Source organism: Lates calcarifer, unplaced genomic scaffold, assembly GCF_001640805.2.
Source record: "Lates calcarifer isolate ASB-BC8 unplaced genomic scaffold, TLL_Latcal_v3 _unitig_714_quiver_1305, whole genome shotgun sequence".
In the NCBI taxonomy this organism is placed as follows: Eukaryota; Metazoa; Chordata; class Actinopteri; family Centropomidae; genus Lates; species Lates calcarifer.
Genome location: NW_026117932.1, coordinates 1 through 20,206, shown reverse-complemented (window position 1 = coordinate 20,206; position 20,206 = coordinate 1). Strand labels below are relative to the sequence as shown.

Here is a 20,206-nt window from a genome sequence, read left to right as displayed (position 1 = left end):
CTCGACCGGTTGAGTTTAGACAGAAAGAGAGGAGGGTGGGGGAATGGGGTAGGAGAAAGACAACCTTGCAAATACACAGACTAAGTCAAAATGTAAATAGTAGTAGTAGTAGTAGTAGTAGTAATAATAATAATAATAGTAATAATTATTATTACAGCTAAAGGAACAATAATGACAAACAGTGGTACATTAATAGCACTAACACTATCAATAACACTAGTAAATGTTTTAATTATTGTCGCATCATGGGTTGAGCTGGATCATGGGAGCAGCAGGAGACTCCAGCTCTGGAGGCAGAACCCTGCAGTAAGAGACAGTGTATTGTTATTACTGTTATCACTATTTTAATGGTCATTATTATTTTTATAGCTATCATTACTATTATTAATATTACTTACATCTCGTCATGGACTCTTTGTTTTGTTTTTAAGTTTTTCCTTGCCACTGTCGCCTAGTGCTTGTTCATGGTGGGAATTGTTGGGTCTCTCCTTGTAAATTTTATAATATAAAGAGTACGGTCTAGACCTGCCCTATATGTACAGTGCCTTCTGTTGGGAATTTGCCAGCTGTACTAACTAGATCAAACAACAGAGGAAGCCTTAAATAGTAACAGAAAATGGTGGTTTTGTGCCACTCACATGGTAATTAGAGTACTCAGACAATGTTTTGGTATACAGCTGTCATCTAGTGGACATTCTCATGACTCACTTACAATTGTGCATTGCTGGAGATAAGTTAAATTGGTTTACAGTGTACTGTATAACATGCCCTCAAAATAAGAACAGCTGTCTGTTAAAAATAAACTGGATTATTCAGTCACTGATTTATGTATAACACAATGTGTTTGGGCCATTTGAAACTGGAAATGAAATTAATTTTTACTCCGCTAATTTCACTGCATTAATTTAATACTATTACTGTTCAGTCCATAAACAAGTGTTACAAATTTTATAATATAATATAATATATTTGACATTCTGGCTTCTTAATGTGTATTCAGCCCTCCTACCTCACTTATCACAGTCAGCGGTGTAAAAGATTAAACAAACAATGACGTAAATGGGTGAAGGTGATGACATAGTCCTGTATATAAAATTAATTGCCAATGCAAACGGATTAGAAACAGGTGAAAGGAGGGGGACAGTTATGTGGACTTTTGTTGACACACATCTGCTTTTGTGTTTCTTGATTTTATTTTCTTCTTCTTTCTTACTGCCTGTATTTTCCTCTCTTTCATTGTCTTGTAAATTACGAACAAAGTTTCATCTTAATGGTTTGGACAAGGCTGGTGATGTGGTTCTGGGTGGGCTCTTTGAAGTCCACTACATATCTGTCTTCCCTGAGTTTTCCTTCACCTCAGAGCCAAATCAACCAAGCTGCCAAGGGTGAGTTTGATGCACATACAGCAGGAAATACTATTGATTATTTTCACTCTGCTAGAAATATGTAAGGTAGAAAATATCATAAAAGAGCTGTGCTGAGAATTTTCTGTTGAAATCTGAGTGTTCATGACAGGGAGCAAGATATTTAATTAATATTTATTAAACATTTTGACATTAAAAAAAAGATTTCTTGATAGATGATGTATGAGTAACAAAAGCCCAGCTATTTTGTACATTTCTGTCAAGTTTCATTATTTGTTAGTTGATAATGGAGATCATTTTTATTTAGCTTTGATCCTCTAGGATTCAAACAGGTCCAGACCATGGCTTTTGCTATAAATGAGATCAACAGAAACCCCAACCTGCTACCTAATGTGACTCTGGGATACAGTTTGTATGATAACTGTGCCTCACTTGGAATTTCACTCTCTGCTTCATTGTCAATGGCCAGTGGTCAAGAGGAACAATTTCTTTTGGATGAGACATGTGTGGGGGCTCCTCCAGTCCTGGGGATTGTGGGTGATCCATTCTCAACATTTACAATTGCCATGTCCAGTGTGATTAGTTTATACAAACTGCCCATTGTAAGTTTCTCATTTTCCACTTTGTCCCACTTGTCATCAGAGAGGAATTTTGATGTGTTGTGTTTTAAATGAAAGAATAATTTAATGTTCAGATTTTGCTGAATGAATCAGTAGCAATACAAGAAATTAATACTCATTGTGCATACTCATGTTTCTCACAGGTGAGTTACTTTGCCACGTGTCCCTGCCTGAGTAATCGGCAACGCTTTCCATCCTTCTTTAGAACAATCCCAAGTGATACTTTCCAGGTAAACTCAAGCAGTAATCAAGACTGTGATATACACACACAGGTGACGTGAATGGAAAAACCAACATGAAATGTTTTAGTAAAGTGTTGGGCCACTACAACAGATTAAATGTGCCATGGTATTGACTCTACAATTCTCTGGAAGCCTTTTGGAGGGGTTTAACACCATTTTTGCAACCATATTCTCTTATTTTGTGTTTTGATGGTGGTGATGGAGAGAGCTGTCTAACTTGTCGGTCCAAAATCTCTCATAGTTGATCATTTTGGTTGAGATCTGGTGAATGCAAAAGCCATAGCATATGATTCACATAATTTTCATGCTTATCCAGCCATTCAGTTTCCCCTTATGCTGTATAGCTGTGAGTGTTGACATCCTGTTTCTCCAGTAATTTTTCTGGTTTTTCCTTTAAATTGTCACCCTTTTGTATATTGATGTGTAGTATATCAAAAGGAGTGTGCCCATGTAGTTACAGTGAATCCTCTGAATTGACCTGATTAACTTGTAGGTATCAAAATGTCTTGTATGTGTCATTAGTGAAGCTAGTGAAGCTTTCATGATGCATCAGAGAGCAATATAGACAGATGTCTTTGGAAGAATATTACAACATCTACACAGTTTGTAAAATTCTCTATTCAAATAGGTGCGTGCTATGATTCAGATTCTTAATCACTTTGACTGGACTTGGGTAGGCCTTCTGGTCAGTGATGATGACTATGGACTCCATGCTGCCCAATCGTTCCAGTCTGACATGGGTCAGTCTGGTGGAGGTTGTCTGGCCTACACAGAGATTTTGCCTTGGGGCAATGACCCAGCTGAATTCAGGAGGATTGTGGATGTGATGAAGAAATCCACAGCTCGTGTGGTCATTTTGTTTGCCTATGAAAGTCACATGATTAACCTCATGCAAGAGGTAAGAATTTAAAAAATTGTTCATTTTGGAGAAGAGAGTGATTGATGTGTAACATTGTCTTCCTGACATGATTTCAGTAAATCCATTGCTGCCAAAGTTGCTTTGATAAACCAAATATAATACAATTTACAGATGGTGAGGCAGAATGTGACAGGCCTACAATGGTTGGGCAGTGAAGCCTGGACAACATTTGCTGTGCTTGAGACTCGCCAGCTCATGCCATACCTCGGTGGAGCACTGACCATCGCCATTCGCCGAGGAGAAATACCAGGGCTCAGAGACTTCCTGTTACAAATACGTCCTGAACTGAACTACAACAACAGCTATGGAAATAACATGGTGAGAGTTCAACCTTGCAATCTGATCTGTTTTATACAAGAATAATATATTGTCCTTGTTTATAACGGTTTTGAATATATTTCAGGTAAATCAGTTTTGGGAACACACATTTCAGTGTAGATTTGCACCACCTCCAGCAGGTTGGGTGGAAGCTGGAGGAGCATTATGCACTGGACAGGAAGATCTAGAGAATGTGGAGACTGAGTTCTTGGACGTTTCAGACCTCAGGCCAGAGTATAATGTGTATAAGGCTGTGTATGCTCTGGCATATGCCCTTGATAACATGCTGCAGTGTGAGCCAGGGAGAGGGCCTTTCAGCGGGAACAGCTGTGCCAGTTTTCAAAGCCTGGAGCCATGGCAGGTGTGATATCAAGTTACACACCTGCTTTTCATTTTTATACCCTGTACTACATCATGAAGAGCCAGCAAGTTTCCCCATTTCAGAGAATGACCTCATAAAAAATGTACAAATAATACATTATCATGTATGACTTAAATATATTTGCTTAATACAAAGTGCACCACAATGAGTTTCTGGATAGCAGACATGGAAGAAAAGTTTGCACATCTATCACCACACGTTTTGATAGTCTGTCATACCCATGATACATTTTTGTGCCTTGTCTCATCCATTTGCAGCTTGTACATTATTTGCAAAAAGTCAACTTCACCACATCATTTGGTGATCAGGTGTCATTTGATGAGAATGGTGATGTCCTACCAATATATGATATCATGAACTGGCAGTGGCTTCCTGATGGACAAATAAAAGTTCAGACTGTGGGTGAAGTTAAGAAGTCAGTCTCTAAGGGTGATGAGCTCATTCTTGATGAAGGCAAAATCTTCTGGAACTTTGAATCTAAAAAGGTGACCTCTGCTTTTTTCAAAATCTTTTCCCCAGTTCAGAGTGTTGATACCTCAGTATTGCAGTGTAAAAGATTGTGTAATAGATGATTATTTCTCTCCTCACAGCCACCACGGTCAGTGTGCAGTGAGAGCTGTCCTCCAGGTACCCGCATGGCCAGAAAGAAGGGGCAACCTGAGTGTTGTTTTGACTGTGTCCCTTGTTCTGAGGGAAAGATCAGCAATAAGACTGGTTGGTCTTGATTTTTAACAGTTTTACTCTAGAGACATAATAAACACATGTATCTCAACAACTTTCCTGTTTTCATAGACTCCATGGAGTGCACCAGTTGTCCAGAGGATTTCTGGTCCAGTCCCCAGCGTGACCACTGTGTTCCTAAGAAAATAGAGTTCCTCTCTTATCATGAGCCTCTTGGTATCTGCTTGACAACAACCTCATTGCTGGGCACATTTATCTGTGCTATTGTCCTAGGGATCTTCTTCCATCATCACAGCACACCCATGGTACGCGCCAACAATTCTGAACTGAGTTTTCTGCTCTTGGTGTCACTCAAACTATGTTTCCTATGTTCATTGCTGTTTATTGGCCGTCCCAGGCTGTGGACATGCCAGCTGAGACATGCTGCATTTGGGGTCTGCTTTGTCCTTTGTGTCTCATGTATCCTGGTGAAAACCATGGTGGTTCTGGCTGTGTTCAAGGCCTCCAAGCCAGGAGGTGGAGCCAGTCTGAAGTGGTTTGGTGCTGTGCAGCAGAGAGGGACAGTTCTGGTTCTTACATCCATCCAAGCAGTCATTTGTACAGCATGGCTTGTGTCCTCATCACCAACTCCTCATAAAAACACTGAATATCACAATGACAAGATAGTTTATGAGTGTGTTGTAGGATCCACAGTTGGTTTTGCAGTGTTACTTGGCTATATTGGTTTACTGGCTATCCTCAGTTTCCTGTTAGCATTTCTAGCAAGGAATCTTCCAGACAACTTCAATGAGGCCAAACTCATAACTTTCAGCATGCTGATCTTCTGTGCTGTGTGGGTGGCATTTGTCCCTGCTTACGTCAATTCCCCAAGCAAATATGCAGATGCAGTGGAGGTATTTGCTATTCTGGCCTCCAGTTTTGGCCTCTTGGTGGCGCTGTTTGGACCCAAATGTTACATAATCCTGCTGAGACCAGAGAGAAACACAAGGAAAGCTATCATGGGTCGAGGCACTACAAAGTCATAAAGCATCACTTCAGTGCTCAATTAGTATTTTATTGCCATTTAATCTAGCACCATCCTGCTCAGAAAGTTTTCATTTTATAGAATCATGCTCCTGGGAAGATGCAAAACAAAACAACTGAGGGGTCTATTAACCTGATGTTAGCGTTTTTTACCACCACATCCACGGCCTCCATGGTATGCAAGAGAAAATCTTGACAAGATGGAAGTTGAGGGCCTTGCAGACAGTGACCTATAAGCTAAACATTCCCAGGTTAACCTCACTGAGGGAGACAATCCCCCCCCCCCAAATACAACTGCAAATCTGACAAAATGACTATAAAGACAGTGGACTGAAGTATGCTGTCTTTTATTGAAATTTCTTGTAGCACTGACATGCTAATATGGTTTTCATTAAATACAATCATACTCCTCCTCCTACTCTTATGAAAATGCAAAACAAAACAACAGAGAGTGGCCATTTAACCCAAAGTAACCCATTTTTACTTTGATGTCCATGGCTGTCCCCAGTATACAGGAAAAACCTTGTAAGTTGACAGTTAAAGACCTTGCAGACAAAGACCAAAGCCAAACCTTTTGAGGTTACCCTAACAACACTAGCAGCAACACTAGCAGCCTCCCCTGCCATCTGATCCTAAAGCTGCATTAAAGATCTCTCTGTACCATACATGTGACCCATGTGATCCCAGTGACTCACTTGATGGTAGGATGAGACAGTGACTCACAAATGAATCACACCTTGGCTCATGTGACTGTAACGACTCACATGGAGGTAGAATGTGTCAACAGCTGTCAGGATCACCTCCAAAGTGACAATCCCACTAAAGGTTAGATACCTGGACTCCCCATCACCTTTTAGAATTGAAGACGCCTTGTGGATGAGAGGTGAAACATATTCATGGAACCTAAAAGAAGTAGAGTTGCCTTCAACTATACCACTTAATACTTTCTTGTATAATGATGTCCAAAAGCAATTACAAAGCCCTTAACCCCAGATCAAGTCAATGTTATTTTAAATGATTTGAATACAAATTGCAAGACAAGTCACATGATTTTCAATCATTTAGTTTGGATATTTTAGGATTTAGGCATGTTAATGGGCAGGAGGTGTATCTTAAACACTGACAAGTTCCAAATAAGCAACCACAGAGAAGCCCCAACCAGGGCTGAATGCAGTGTCCATGCTGACCCAATAAAGACTGCTGGAGGCAGTGCAGTCCTGTGCAGTCTTTAAAATCAGTAAACTATGTAAAACTGCTATGCTTGCCTCATTTAATTGGTTATGTGACTTGTCACATCATTCATTCCATGGCATTGCAAAGCAACAGCACAGGAGAGAAGAAGAGAGCCACACTCTTTGCTTTCTCTTTTATTTTATTTATTTTTATTTTTATTTTTTGGAACAGTTTTCTGTAATTGCCATCATTCTCCGGAACTATGTGGAATCAATTTCTGGGACTCTAAATCTTTTAAACATACAACCTTAAGTTGCTTCCCAAGATCAACTTTCAGCTCCCAGTGTTGTGCCATTGCTACAATGATCTTCCTTGAATGATGCTACCACCTCATATTGGATCAGTGACCTCCTGTCCTTCCGCTGTACCTTGTTGTAGTGAAGTGTAGTGCTGCTACCCAGCCCAGCCCTTCCATGGGACTCAGCTGCATCCATAACCTCTGGCGCCCTCCACTTCTGTCCTGTACTCACCTTGATACTAGCCTGAGAGATTTTTCAGTTACAGAATTCTCAATATTGCAGCACCTTTGTATTACAGCTCACTATGAAATCTTAAATACCACTGTAAGTATAATTATTTTTAATCAGACTTCTCAGAAAATGGTTTGGTATATGACTATCATTTGGTGGACATTCTCATGATTGATTAACAATTGTGCATAATTTTTGTTTTAGCTAGTTTACAAAGTGTACTGTATAACAGGCTAAAATTTGCCCTTCAGATAGGAATGGCTGTCTCGTAAAAATAAATTGGATTATTCAGTCACTGACCTGTGTGCTTGGGCTACTTGAAACTGGAAATGAAATTGATTTTTACTCCTCCTTCTACTCAGGGTTCAGGTTTCTGTGTGGAGTTTGCATGTTCCTGCTATACCTGCATGGGCTCTCTCCGGTTGCTCTGGCTGTCTCCCACCATCCAAAGACATGCACGTTAGATTAACTGGTGACTCTAAATTGCCCATAGATGTGACTTTAAGTATGGATGTTTGTTTGTCTATATGTGTTGGCCCTGAGATGGACTGGTGATCTGTACAGGGAGTACCTTTCACCTTGTGTCAGCTGGGATAGGCTCCAGCTCCCCTGTAACCTTTGACAGATAAGTGGTATAGATAATGAGCGAATGAATGACCTATAATGAAGACATAAAGGAATGAATTAGCAGAGTGTTATTTATTGTGTTTTGAGTGTGGGTCCACTTTGTGTAATCCCCCCATTCCCCCAGACCCTTATAATATAATAATATAATATAATGAAATTGACTCTCTGGCTTCTTAATGTGTATGCAGCTCTCCTACCTCACTTGCCAAGATGGGTTGTGTAAAAGATTAAACAAACAGTGACGTAAATGAGTGAAGGGGATGACATAGTCCTGTATATAAAATTAATTGACTGTGCAAAAGGGTTAGAAACAGGGGTGTAAGGAGGAGGACAGTTATGGGGTTATTTGTTGACACACATCTGCTTTTGTGTATCTTGATTTTATTCTCTTTGTCTTTCTTACTGCCTGTATTTTCTTCTCTTTCATTGTCTTGTAAATTACGAAGAAAGTTTCATCTTAATGGTTTGCACAAGGCTGGAGATGTGGTTCTGGGTGGTCTCTTTGAAGTCCACTACATATCTGTCTTCCCTGAGTTTTCCTTCACCTCAGAGCTAAGCCAACCAAACTGCCAAGGGTGAGTTTGACACACATACAGCAGGAAACAGTGGTGATTATTTTTATTCTGCCAAGAATGTTCAAGATAGAAAATAACATGAAAGAGCTGTGCGAAGAATTTTATCATAAGTTGAAATATGAGCGTTCATGACGGGGGGCAAGATGTTTTTAGTGTGTGAATTACAGATATATTGAACATTTTGACACATTAAAACAAGACCTCTAGATAGATGATATATGAGTACAAAGGCCCAGCTATTTTGGACATTTCTGCCACATTTCTCACAATTGACATTTTATTTGTTAGTTGTTAATAGTAATTAATAATTGTTGTTAATAATTTTTTGTGCTAGCTTTGACCCTCCAGGGTTCAGACAGGTCCAGACCATGGCCTTTGCTATAGATGAGATCAACAGAAACTCCAACCTGCTACCTAATGTGACTCTGGGATACAGTCTGTATGATAACTGTGCCACACTTGGAATTTCATTCCGTGCTTCATTGTCAATGGCCAGTGGTCAGGAGGAACAGTTTCTTTTGGATGAGACATGTGTGGGGGCTCCTCCAGTCCTGGGGATTGTGGGTGATGCATACTCAACATTTACAATTGCCATGTCCAGTGTGATTGGTTTATACAAACTGCCCATTGTAAGTTTCTCACTTTATATTTTTTTCCACTTGCCATCAGAGAATAGTTTTGATGTGTTCTGTGTTAATTAGATAATAATTAAATGTTCAGAGTTTGCTGAATGGGTCAGTAAAACTGCAAGAAATGAATACTCCTTATGCACACCTGTGTTTCTCACAGGTGAGTTACTATGCCACGTGTCCCTGCCTGAGTGATCGGCAACGCTTTCCATCCTTCTTTAGAACAATCCCAAATGACTCTTTTCAGGTAAGCTCAAGCAGCAAAACAAGAACATAATATGTGTATATACTTAGATGGCCATTTAGTTTTACTGTCCTTTGAAAGAAGCTGATTAGTTTGAATGTATCAACATATATGCTTTATATGTCATTTGTGAAGTTATATGGGTTTGATGATGCATCTGAATGAAAATAATAGTTTCCCCTGAAAGAGCTTTATTGACTGATTTTCTGTGCAGAAATATTCCACACAACTTTTTAAAATTCTCTATTCAAATAGGTGCGAGCTATGATTCAGATTCTAAAATACTTTGACTGGACTTGGGTAGGCCTTCTGGTCAGTGATGATGATTATGGACTCCATGCTGCCCGATCCTTCCAATCTGACCTGGGTCCATCTGGTGGAGGTTGTCTGGCCTACACAGAGATTTTACCCTGGGGCAATGACTCAGTTGAATTTAGGAGGATTGTGAATGTGATGAAGAAATCCACAGCTCGTGTGGTCATTTTGTTTTCATATGAGAGTCACATGATTAACCTAATGGAAGAGGTAAGAATAAAAAAAAAAAAGATCAGTTTTGGAGAAGAGAGTGACTGATATGTAAAATCTAGGGATGGGCATTTTAATTACTTTTTGAAGTCGATTAATCAAGCCAATTTAAGTCGATTAGTCATTGTCATCGTGCCCTCCATCCAAACCAAAATAATAATAAATGTTTTTTGCACTGTAGGGTGCAGATGTACTAACTTTACCTCCCAAGTCCCACTCATAAACAGTGGACCTCAGACTAGCAGCAGTGTTCTCAGCAGTGTGTCTAATCTTTACGGTGACTGTGACAAAAACTTCTGATGTGAGAACTGTCTGTGCATCAGTTGTTATTGCTACTTTATTGTTTTCCTTCAGATTCTTTTTCAGAGATGTAGCTGCACGTTTTCTGAAATCATTTAAGTCACCAAAGCTATTTGTTATTTGTTTGTTGTCATTCGCTGTCACATGAGCAGTTAGGTACAATAAATCCACAGTGTTTTCCAGAAGTGCTGGCTGTCGGCAGCCAGCACTTCTTAATGTTTCAAATCATGTCACTATCACTTTATATAATGTTATAACTCTAATCTTAAACCAGGTGAAGGATTTTTGTCATCAAACGTCGGGATCTTCAGTAATCAGAGAAGCAAGATTTAGCAAAAAGCCGCTCTCCACGTCCTGTGTCCATGTTGTGGAGAAACATTGTTTCTTTTTAAAAATTAAACTGCTTTATGCAAAGAGGGGAATAATTCAGCTCCCAGAAAAAAAAACCCTAAATGATGAGCACTGATGGAATCCTAACCTAAAAACAAGCTAAGCATGTAGAAACAATGTGAGCTAACGTTACCACCTCCACCCGATTAAGTATTAGTCAAGTAAAAATTAGTCAACACTTACCAATTGATGTCGACTATGTTTACCTTATCGACTCATCAATTATTCATGTACATCCCTGGTAAAATTGTCTCCCTGGCATGATTTCAGTAAATCCATTGCTGGCCAAGCTGATTTGATAAACTATGCAAATATGTGAAATTATACAAGGTGGTGAGGCAGAATGTGACAGGCCTGCAGTGGATGGGCAGTGAAGCCTGGACAACATTTGCTGTGCTTCAGACCCCTGACCTCATGCCGTACCTGGGTGGAACACTGACCATTGCCATCCGTCGAGGAGAAATGCCAGGGCTCAGAGACTTCCTGTTACAAATACGTCCTGACCTAAACCACAACAACAGCTATGGAAATAACATGGTGAGAGTTTAACCTTGCAATCTCTTCTGTTATTTGCAAGAAACAATATAATGCCATAGTATATAACATATACATTTGAATGTATTTCAGGTAAATCAATTTTGGGAACACACTTTTCAGTGTAGATTTGCACCACCTCCAGCAGGTTGGGTGGAAGCTGGAGGAGCATTATGCACTGGACAAGAAGACCTAGAGAGTGTGGAGACTGAGTTGTTGAATATTTCAGAATTCAGACCAGAGTATAATGTGTATAAGGCTGTGTATGCTCTGGCATATGCCCTTGACAACATGCTGCAGTGTGAGCCAGGGAGAGGGCCTTTCAGTGGGAACAGCTGTGCCAGTTTTCAAAGATTGGAGCCATGGCAGGTGTGATATCAAGTTACACACCTGCTTTCCATTTTTATACCCTACTACCCTACTACCCTACCCTACTGTACTACATAATGAAGAGCCAGTGAGTTTCCCCATTGCAGAGAATGACCTAATAAGAAATGTACAAATAATACATTATCATGTATGACTTAAATATATTTGCTAAATGCAAAGTGCACCACAATGAGTTTATGGATAGCAGACATGGAAGTGTTCCACAGCAATGGTCAAATTCATAACATTAAATTCTTATTTTTTGCATGCATATAATTTGATTGGTATGAGAAGTTGATGAACAAAAGTTTGCACATCTATCACCTGTCTGTAACACCCATGATACATTTCTGTGCCTTGTCTCATCCATTTGTAGCTTGTACATTATTTGCAAAAAGTCAACTTCACCACATCATTTGGTGATCAGGTGTCATTTGATGAGAATGGTGATGTCCTACCAATATATGATATCATGAACTGGCAGTGGCTTCCTGATGGACAAATAAAAGTTCAGACTGTGGGTGAGGTTAAGAAGTCAGCCTTCAAAGATGAAGAACTCACACTTGATGAAGACAAAATCTTCTGGAACTTTGAATCTAAAAAGGTGATCTCTTCTTTTTTCAGAATCTGTTCCCTTATTTGACTTGTTGATAACTCAGTATTGCAGTGTAAAAGAGTACATAATAGATTTATTACTCTCCTCACAGCCACCACGGTCAGTGTGCAGTGAGAGCTGTCCTCCAGGTACCCGCATGGCCAGAAAGAAGGGAGAACCTGAGTGTTGTTTTGACTGTGTCCCTTGTTCTGAAGGAAAGATCAGCAATAAGACTGGTTGGCATTCTTTTTAATATGCTTTGGATTCTTTGGAGACATAATACCCATATGAATTTCAACAACTCTTCTGTTTTCACAGACTGTATGGAGTGCACCAGTTGTCCAGAGGATTTCTGGTCCAGTCCCCAGCGTGACCACTGTGTTCCTAAGAAAATAGAGTTCCTCTCCTATCATGAGCCTCTGGGAATCTGCTTGACAACAACTTCATTGCTGGGCACATTTATCTGTGCTGTTGTCCTAGGGATCTTCTTCCATCATCACAGCACACCCATGGTACGCGCCAACAATTCTGAACTGAGTTTTCTGCTCTTGGTGTCACTCAAACTATGTTTCCTGTGTTCACTGCTGTTCATTGGACGACCCAGACTGTGGACATGTCAACTGAGACATGCAGCATTTGGGATCTGCTTTGTGCTTTGTGTCTCATGTATCCTGGTGAAAACCATGGTGGTTCTGGCTGTGTTCAAAGCCTCCAAGCCAGGAGGTGGAGCCAGTCTGAAGTGGTTTGGTGCTGTACAACAGAGAGGTACAGTCCTGGTTCTTACATCCATCCAGGCAGTCATTTGCACAGCATGGCTTTTGTCTTCCTCACCAGCTCCATATAAAAACACTGAATATCACAATGACAAGATAGTTTATGAGTGTGTGGTTGGGTCCACAGTTGGTTTTGCATTGTTACTTGGCTATATTGGTTTATTGGCTATCCTCAGTTTCCTGTTAGCATTTCTGGCAAGGAATCTTCCAGACAGTTTCAATGAGGCCAAACTCATCACTTTCAGCATGCTGATCTTCTGTGCTGTGTGGGTGGCATTTGTCCCTGCTTATGTCAATTCCCCAGGCAAATATGCAGATGCAGTGGAGGTATTTGCCATCCTGGCCTCCAGCTTTGGCCTCTTGGTGGCGCTGTTTGGACCCAAATGTTACATAATCCTGCTGAGACCAGAGAGAAACACAAAGAAAGCTATCATGGGTCGAGGCACCACAAAGTCATAAAGCATCACTTCAGTGCTCAATTAGTATTTTATTGTTGTTTAATGCAGCACCATCCTGCTCAGAAAGTTTTTATAGAAAGTGTATATAGACTCATGCTCCTGGGAAGATGTAAAAAACAGAGCAACTGAGGGGGACCGTTAACCCAAACTTCCCCCTTTTTTTAAAATCTCCATATCCGTGTCCTTCCCTGGTATACAGAAAAAAATCTCCCTAAGGTGCAAGTTAGCAACCTAGCCAAGCATCCCCTGCCATCTGATCTAAGACATGCAACTGCAAATCTGACAAAATGACTGTAAAGACAATGGACTGAAGTATGCTGACAGAAGGCAAATGCTTGAAAATGATGTTTCTTATGGACACTTTGTCATTAGCACAGAAGTCCAATAACAAGATCCTACTGCAGTTATGATCAAGAATGCTGTTCCTCCCAATCACTTGCTTCAAGGTGTCATTACTCATGTGAACACTGAAGTTTTCCAGTACAACTATTGAAGCCTCAGGCAACACATTATCTAGTAACCCACCCAGAAGTTCTAAGAAGGAGAGGCACATATAGCCTTCAGAGACTTCCTCTTAGCAACTCTTGATGCATAGAAGTCCTCCTCTCTTTGTCAGGGAAATCTGTTGGGAGTCTGTGATTATCCACACAACTGGACAGCATCTCAAACCCTGGGCAAGTTATATTTCAGAAGAACTATTGAAGTCTCTGTAATGAGACCTACAAACAACAGTCAGACTTCCTCTCAGCAACTAGAATAATAGAAATGTGTCTTTGTCAGGGAAATCGTCAAACAATGACACTGGGGGAGTTAGTTGGGAGTTTGTGAGTATCCACACAACAGGACAGAGTGTTGGTGTTGTAAGACAACTATAAGGAAGGAATTATAAGGTTGTGATTTATTGTGTTTTGAGTGTGGGACCACTTTATGCAATTCCAACTAGAGACACTAAAACATATACATTTCAGGATGATAGGAAGAAAAAAACTATAATGGTATCATTTCCTATAATTACAGTCACTTGTCAGAACTAAGAAGAGTCAGTTGTTAAATAATTAAATAATAAAAAAACTTTAACAATTACATTTTCAAAGTAACTAGCATTTAAGAGATTCATAAGATTGTGAAGAACTCACAAATGTACTGTCTCTTAAATCAGACCATGGAGGAAACATTAAATAATAAGAGCAAATAATGTAATTTTGGTAATGTTTGAAAAATTATTACCGCTATTGTTGCTATTATCAAAAAAAAAAAGGTTGCTACTCATCACATAATGATAGTCTCACAAAATGGTTACCATCCGGTGAATGTTCTCATGGCTGACTCTGTGTGTCGTTGATATTTTAATGGGTTTATGAAATGAACACAATTTCATGCCAAAATCTGCCATCCAGATAAAAGATGGCTGTCTATTAAAAATTTACTAAATTATTCAGTCACTGACTTGTGTATAACATGATGTGCTTGAGCCAATTAAATCTGAAACAACAGAGAAAATGAATTTTTACTCACCTGATTTCACTTCATTGATCTTATACCACTACCACTCAATCCATTAAAAACTCCCAAATCCCAATGTGTTACTGATATAATCTAATATAATTAATATAATATAATGAAATTAAATTTGACATTTTGGGTTCTTAATGTGTATCAGGCCCTCCCTGCCTCTACCTCACTTGCTACAATGGGTGGTGTAAATGATTAAACAAACAGTGACGTAAGTGGCTAAAGGGGATGACACAGTCCTGTTATTTAAAATTAAGCGTGTGTGCAGTAGGATTAGAAAAAGGTGAAAGGACGAGGGCAGTTATGGGGGCATTTGTTGACACACACCTGCTCTTCTGTAGCTTGATTTTGTTTTCTTCCTCTTTCTTACTGCCTTTTTTTTCTTCTCTTTCCTCATCTTGTGAATTAAGGAAAAAGTTTCATCTTAATGGTTTGCACAAGGCTGGTGATGTGGTTCTGGGTGGGCTTTTTGAAGTCCACTATATGTCTGTCTTCCCTGAGTTTTCCTTCACCTCAGAGCCAAATCAACCAAACTGCCAAGGGTGAGTTTGACACACATACAGCAGGAAACAGTGGTGATTATTTTTATTCTGCCAAGAATGTTTAAGATAGGGAATATCATGAAAGAGCTGTGCTGGGAATTTTGTCATCAGTTGAAATGTGAGTGTTTATGACAGGGAGCAAGATATTTTTGCTGTATAAATTACCAGTGTGTTAAAACGATGTATTACAATTTGACATACAAAAACAAGATTTCTGGATAGATGAGTAACAAAGCACCAGCTATTTTGGACATTTCTGCCACATTTCTCACAATTGACATTTTATTTGTTAGTTGTTAATAGTAATTAATAATTGTTGTTAATAATTTTTTGTGCTAGCTTTGACCTCGCAGGGTTCAGGCATGCCATGACCATGGCCTTTGCTATAGATGAGATCAACAGAAACTCCAACCTGCTACCTAATGTGACTCTGGGATACACTCTGTATGATAATTGTGCCACACTTGGAATTTCATTCCGTGCTTCATTGTCGCTGGCCAGTGGTCAAGAGGAACAGTTTCTTTTGGAAGAAACCTGTGTGGGGGCTCCTCCAGTCCTTGGGATTGTGGGCGAATCATTTTCGACATTTACCATTGCAATGTCAAGTGTGATAGGTTTATACAAACTGCCCATTGTAAGTTTTTCATTTTGCACTTCTTTCCACTTGCCATCAGAGAGGAATTTTGACGTGTTCTATTTCAATGAAATAATGTTTAAATGTTCAAAAGTCTGTTGAATGAGTCAACTGCAATGCAAAAATGTTTATGCCTTGTGCACACTCATGTTTCTCACAGGTGAGTTACTATGCCACATGTTCCTGCCTGAGTGATCGGCAACGCTTTCCATCCTTCTTTAGAACAATCCCAAGTGATTCTTTTCAGGTAAACTCAAGCAGCAAGACAAAAAATTAAAACACATATTGACATGGGATGAACTATGACAAGGAGAGTGTCCTCTGAAAGAAGCTGATTAGTTTTGACACAATTTGTGCTTTACATGTCATTACTAAAGTCATATGGATTTGATTATGCATCTTAATGAAAATGGTAGTTTCCTCTGAAAGAGCTTCATAGACTGATTATTTTTTGACAATTTTTAAAAAATTCTCTATTCACTTAGGTGCAGGCTATGATTCAGATTCTAAAACACTTTGGCTGGACTTGGGTAGGGCTTCTGGTCAGTGATGATGATTATGGATTCCACGCTGCCCGATCCTTCCAATCTGACCTGGTTACATATGGTGGAGGTTGTCTGGCCTATATAGAGGTTTTACCTTGGGGCAGTGAACCAGCTGAATTTAAGAGGATTGTGGATTCAATAAAAACATCAACAGCTCGTGTGGTCATTGTGTTTGCACATGAGAGTTATGTAATTAATCTCATGCAAGAGGTCAGAGTTGAGATTATTCTTCCTAAAATGGCTTATGCAAATATTTTGATCCCCAAGATGATTTGATGAAAAATATTTGACATAGGTGGTGAGGCAGAATGTGACAGGCCTGCAGTGGATGGGCAGTGAAAGCTGGACAACATTTGTTGTCCTCCAGACTCCCCGCCTCATGCCATATCTGGGTGGAACACTGACCATGGCCATCCGCCGAGGAGACATACCAGGGCTCAAAGACTTCCTGTTACAAATCCATCCTGACTTAAACTACAACAACAGCCATGGAAACAGCATTGTGAGAATATAACGATGAAATCTGATTTGGTAGTTGCGATGAAATTATATTGTCATTGTTAATAAAATGTAGTTTTGAATATATTTCAGGTAAACCAGTTTTGGGAATACACATTTCATTGTAGATTTGCACCACCTCCAGCAGATTGGATGGAAGCTGGGGGAGCATTATGCACTGGACAAGAAGATCTAAAGAGTGTGGAGACTGAGTTCTTTGACATTTCAGACCTCAGGCCAGAGTATAATGTGTATAAGGCTGTGTATGCTCTGGCATATGCCCTTGATAACATGCTGCAGTGTGAGCCAGGGAGAGGGCCTTTCAGTGGGAACAGCTGTGCCAGTTTTCAAAGCCTGGAGCCATGGCAGGTGTGATATCAAGTTACATACCTGCTTTTCATTTTCATACCCTGTACTACATCATGAAGAGCCAAAGAGTTTCCATCACAGCAATTGCGCCCTCAAAAATTGCACAAATAGTACATTATGTATGACATCAGTATGCTAAAAACATTTTTGAACCAGAATGAGTTCATGGATTGAGGATATTGAAATGTGTAACTGCTTTGATGAAATACTTAACATTAGATGCTCATTTTTTTGAATGTGCATAATTTCATTGATAAGAAATTGATAAAGAAAGGATTGCAGAACGATCACCATTTTCTGACTAATTAGGACTCTTTATGTGTTTATATGTCTTTTTGCACCCATTTGAAGATTGTACATTATTTACAAAGAGTCAACTTCACCACATCATTTGGTGATCAGGTGTCATTTGATGAGAATGGTGATGCCCTACCAATATATGATATTATGAACTGGCAGTGGCTTCCTGATGGACAAGTAAAAGTTCAGACTGTGGGTGTGGTTAAGACATCAGTCTCCAAAGGTGAAGAACTTAATGTTGATGAAGACAAAATCTTCTGGAACTTTGAATCTAAAAAGGTCACATGCCTTTTTCAAAATCTTTTCCCCCAGTTCAGAGTGTTGATACCTCAGTATTGCAGTGTAAAAGATTGTGTAATAGATGATTATTTCTCTCCTCACAGCCACCACGGTCAGTGTGCAGTGAGAGCTGTCCTCCAGGTACCCGCATGGCCAGAAAGAAGGGGCAACCTGAGTGTTGTTTTGACTGCATCCCTTGTTCTGAGGGAAAGATCAGCAATAAGACTGGTTGGTCTTGATTTTTAACTGCTATATACTGGAGACATAATATACATACGTATCTCAGCAACTCTCGTGTTTTCATAGACTCCATGGAGTGCACCAGTTGTCCAGAGGATTTCTGGTCCAGTTCCCAGCGGTGACCACTGTGTTCCGAAGACATCAGAGTTCCTCTCTTATCATGAGCCTCTGGGAATCTGCTTGACAACAACCTCATTGCTGGGCACATCTATCTGTATTATTGTCTTAGGAATCTTCATCTATCATCATCGCAGCACACCCATGGTACGTGCCAATAATTCTGAACTGAGTTTCCTGCTCTTGGTGTCACTCAAACTATGTTTCCTGTGTTCACTGCTGTTTATTGGACGACCCAGATTGTGGACATGCCAACTGAGACATGCAGCATTTGGGATCAGCTTTGTGCTTTGTGTGTCATGCATCTTGGTGAAAACCATGGTGGTTCTTGCTGTGTTCAAAGCCTCCAAAGCCAGGAGGAGGAGCCAGTCTGAAGTGGTTTGGTGCTGTGGGGCAGCAGAGAGGGACAGTTCTGGCTCTTACTTCCATCCAGGCAGTCATTTGCACAGCGTGGCTCGTGTCCTCATCACCAGCTCCTCATAAAAACACTGAATATCACAATGACAAGATAGTTTATGAGTGTGTTGTAGGATCCACAGTTGGTTTTGCAGTTTTACTTGGCTATATTGGTTTATTGGCTATTCTTAGCTTCCTGTTAGCATTTTCTAGCAAGGAATCTTCCAGACAACTTTAATGAGGCCAAATTCATCACTTTCAGCATGCTGATCTTCTGTGCTGTGTGGGTGGCATTTGTCCCTGCTTACGTCAATTCCCCAGGCAAATATGCAGATGCAGTGGAGGTATTTGCCATCCTGGCCTCCAGTTTTGGCCTCCTTGGTGGCACTGTTTGGACCCAAATGCTATGTAATCCTGCTGAGACCAGAGAGAAACACAAAGAAAGCTATCATGGGTCGAGGCACTACAAAGTCATAAAACATAATTTCAGTGCTTTTTCTTTTACCTTCATTTATATTGCAGCAATATTGACCTGCTCATAAGTTTTTCATTATATATCATTATATATGTTTTTATGAAATGGTTTGTCATTTGCAAATAAGTCCAATAACAAGATACCACTGTGGTTCAAATCTGGCATTATGTTCCTCCCAATCAACCTGGTCTCAAGTTTTCATTGCCCCTGTGATCACTGAAGTACTTCAGTACTCCAAGATGACCTTCATAAGCACAGACAATAATCAGACCCTTCCTCTCAGCAACTTCAGGCACCTATCAGTGTTCCTCTAGTTCTCACAGAAAACTTCAACACGGGGCTGCACTGCCCTGAGCTTGTGAGCATCCACACAACTGCCCAGCAACTTTCACCTTGGGCAACTCCAGAAATGGACAGAATGTAGTCCTTATCCAGGAATATGTTTTTAGAGCTAAAGCTACACATAGAGCTGACTTCAGCCATATCTATATAGTACAGCTTCATCCCCTCCACCAATCCTGGCCCCTGTGCTAAAAGATAGATGTAGTTTTTGGGGTCAAAGCACCAAGGCCTCTGCTTTCACCTGCCAACTAGCACTGCACTAAGATACTTATGTGAACCCAACCAAGCTCAATAGGAGAAAGTCTGACCAACATTTTTTTCCTGGTTAGTAGGTTTCTTAAGGGACATTTGAACCCACAGAATCTATAAAACTAATGAAGAAATTCTCTCTAAACAGAAAGCTGTTTAGAACTGAAAACAGTCCCCCTCACCCATAAACTCACTAACATTCATCTCCTTCCTATGCGGCTACAGGTACAGATCCTGAAGCTGCTTTAAGGCTCTCTCTGTGCCCGGAGAGGCAGTTTCAGCAATGCATTGGACTAATTTAATAAAGTCTACATTTGTGTAATGAGAACTGGTAAATTCTCTGTTTTTTCTCAGCTATGTTTCCTGTCAGATTGTTTTCTGGTGTTTCCATGGGGAATGGGGAGTGACATGCAGCAAGGGTCTGGCCGGATCAGGAG

At 40.1% G+C, this 20,206-nt stretch overlaps 2 protein-coding genes and 1 pseudogene across 2 annotated transcripts; all 3 read left to right on the top strand.

Annotated features, from left to right (window-relative positions):
- The first annotated feature begins 1,146 nt into the window (after positions 1-1,146).
- LOC127142150 (extracellular calcium-sensing receptor-like) lies at positions 1,147-5,551 on the top strand. Its single transcript, XM_051069247.1, has 9 exons — positions 1,147-1,385; positions 1,672-1,966; positions 2,128-2,214; positions 2,855-3,124; positions 3,257-3,463; positions 3,549-3,824; positions 4,103-4,330; positions 4,436-4,559; positions 4,638-5,551. The coding sequence occupies exons 1-9, from the start codon at positions 1,147-1,149 to the stop codon at positions 5,549-5,551; spliced, it is 2,640 nt and encodes an 879-aa protein (XP_050925204.1).
- A 2,748-nt stretch (positions 5,552-8,299) lies between these two features.
- On the top strand, positions 8,300-13,272 carry LOC108879692 (extracellular calcium-sensing receptor-like; the record flags this gene model as incomplete). Its single annotated transcript, XM_051069249.1, has 9 exons — positions 8,300-8,454; positions 8,789-9,083; positions 9,244-9,330; positions 9,583-9,852; positions 10,873-11,085; positions 11,170-11,445; positions 11,822-12,049; positions 12,153-12,276; positions 12,359-13,272. Coding segments are annotated over 9 exons (2,562 nt in total), but the record flags the coding sequence as incomplete, so codon positions are not given.
- Positions 13,273-14,563: 1,291 nt separating this feature from the next.
- LOC127142151 (extracellular calcium-sensing receptor-like) lies at positions 14,564-19,180 on the top strand (annotated as a pseudogene).
- The last annotated feature ends 1,026 nt before the right edge of the window (positions 19,181-20,206 follow it).

Excerpts from the sequence above, each read along its gene's own strand:
- LOC127142150 (XM_051069247.1), top strand. The coding sequence starts at position 1,147 with ATGTGGACTTTTGTTGACACACATCTGCTTTTGTGTTTCTTGATTTTA. Across the intron at positions 2,215-2,854 it reads TCCCAAGTGATACTTTCCAG|GTGCGTGCTATGATTCAGAT; the intron begins GTAAACTCAAGC and ends CTATTCAAATAG. Across the intron at positions 4,560-4,637 it reads AAAGATCAGCAATAAGACTG|ACTCCATGGAGTGCACCAGT; the intron begins GTTGGTCTTGAT and ends CTGTTTTCATAG.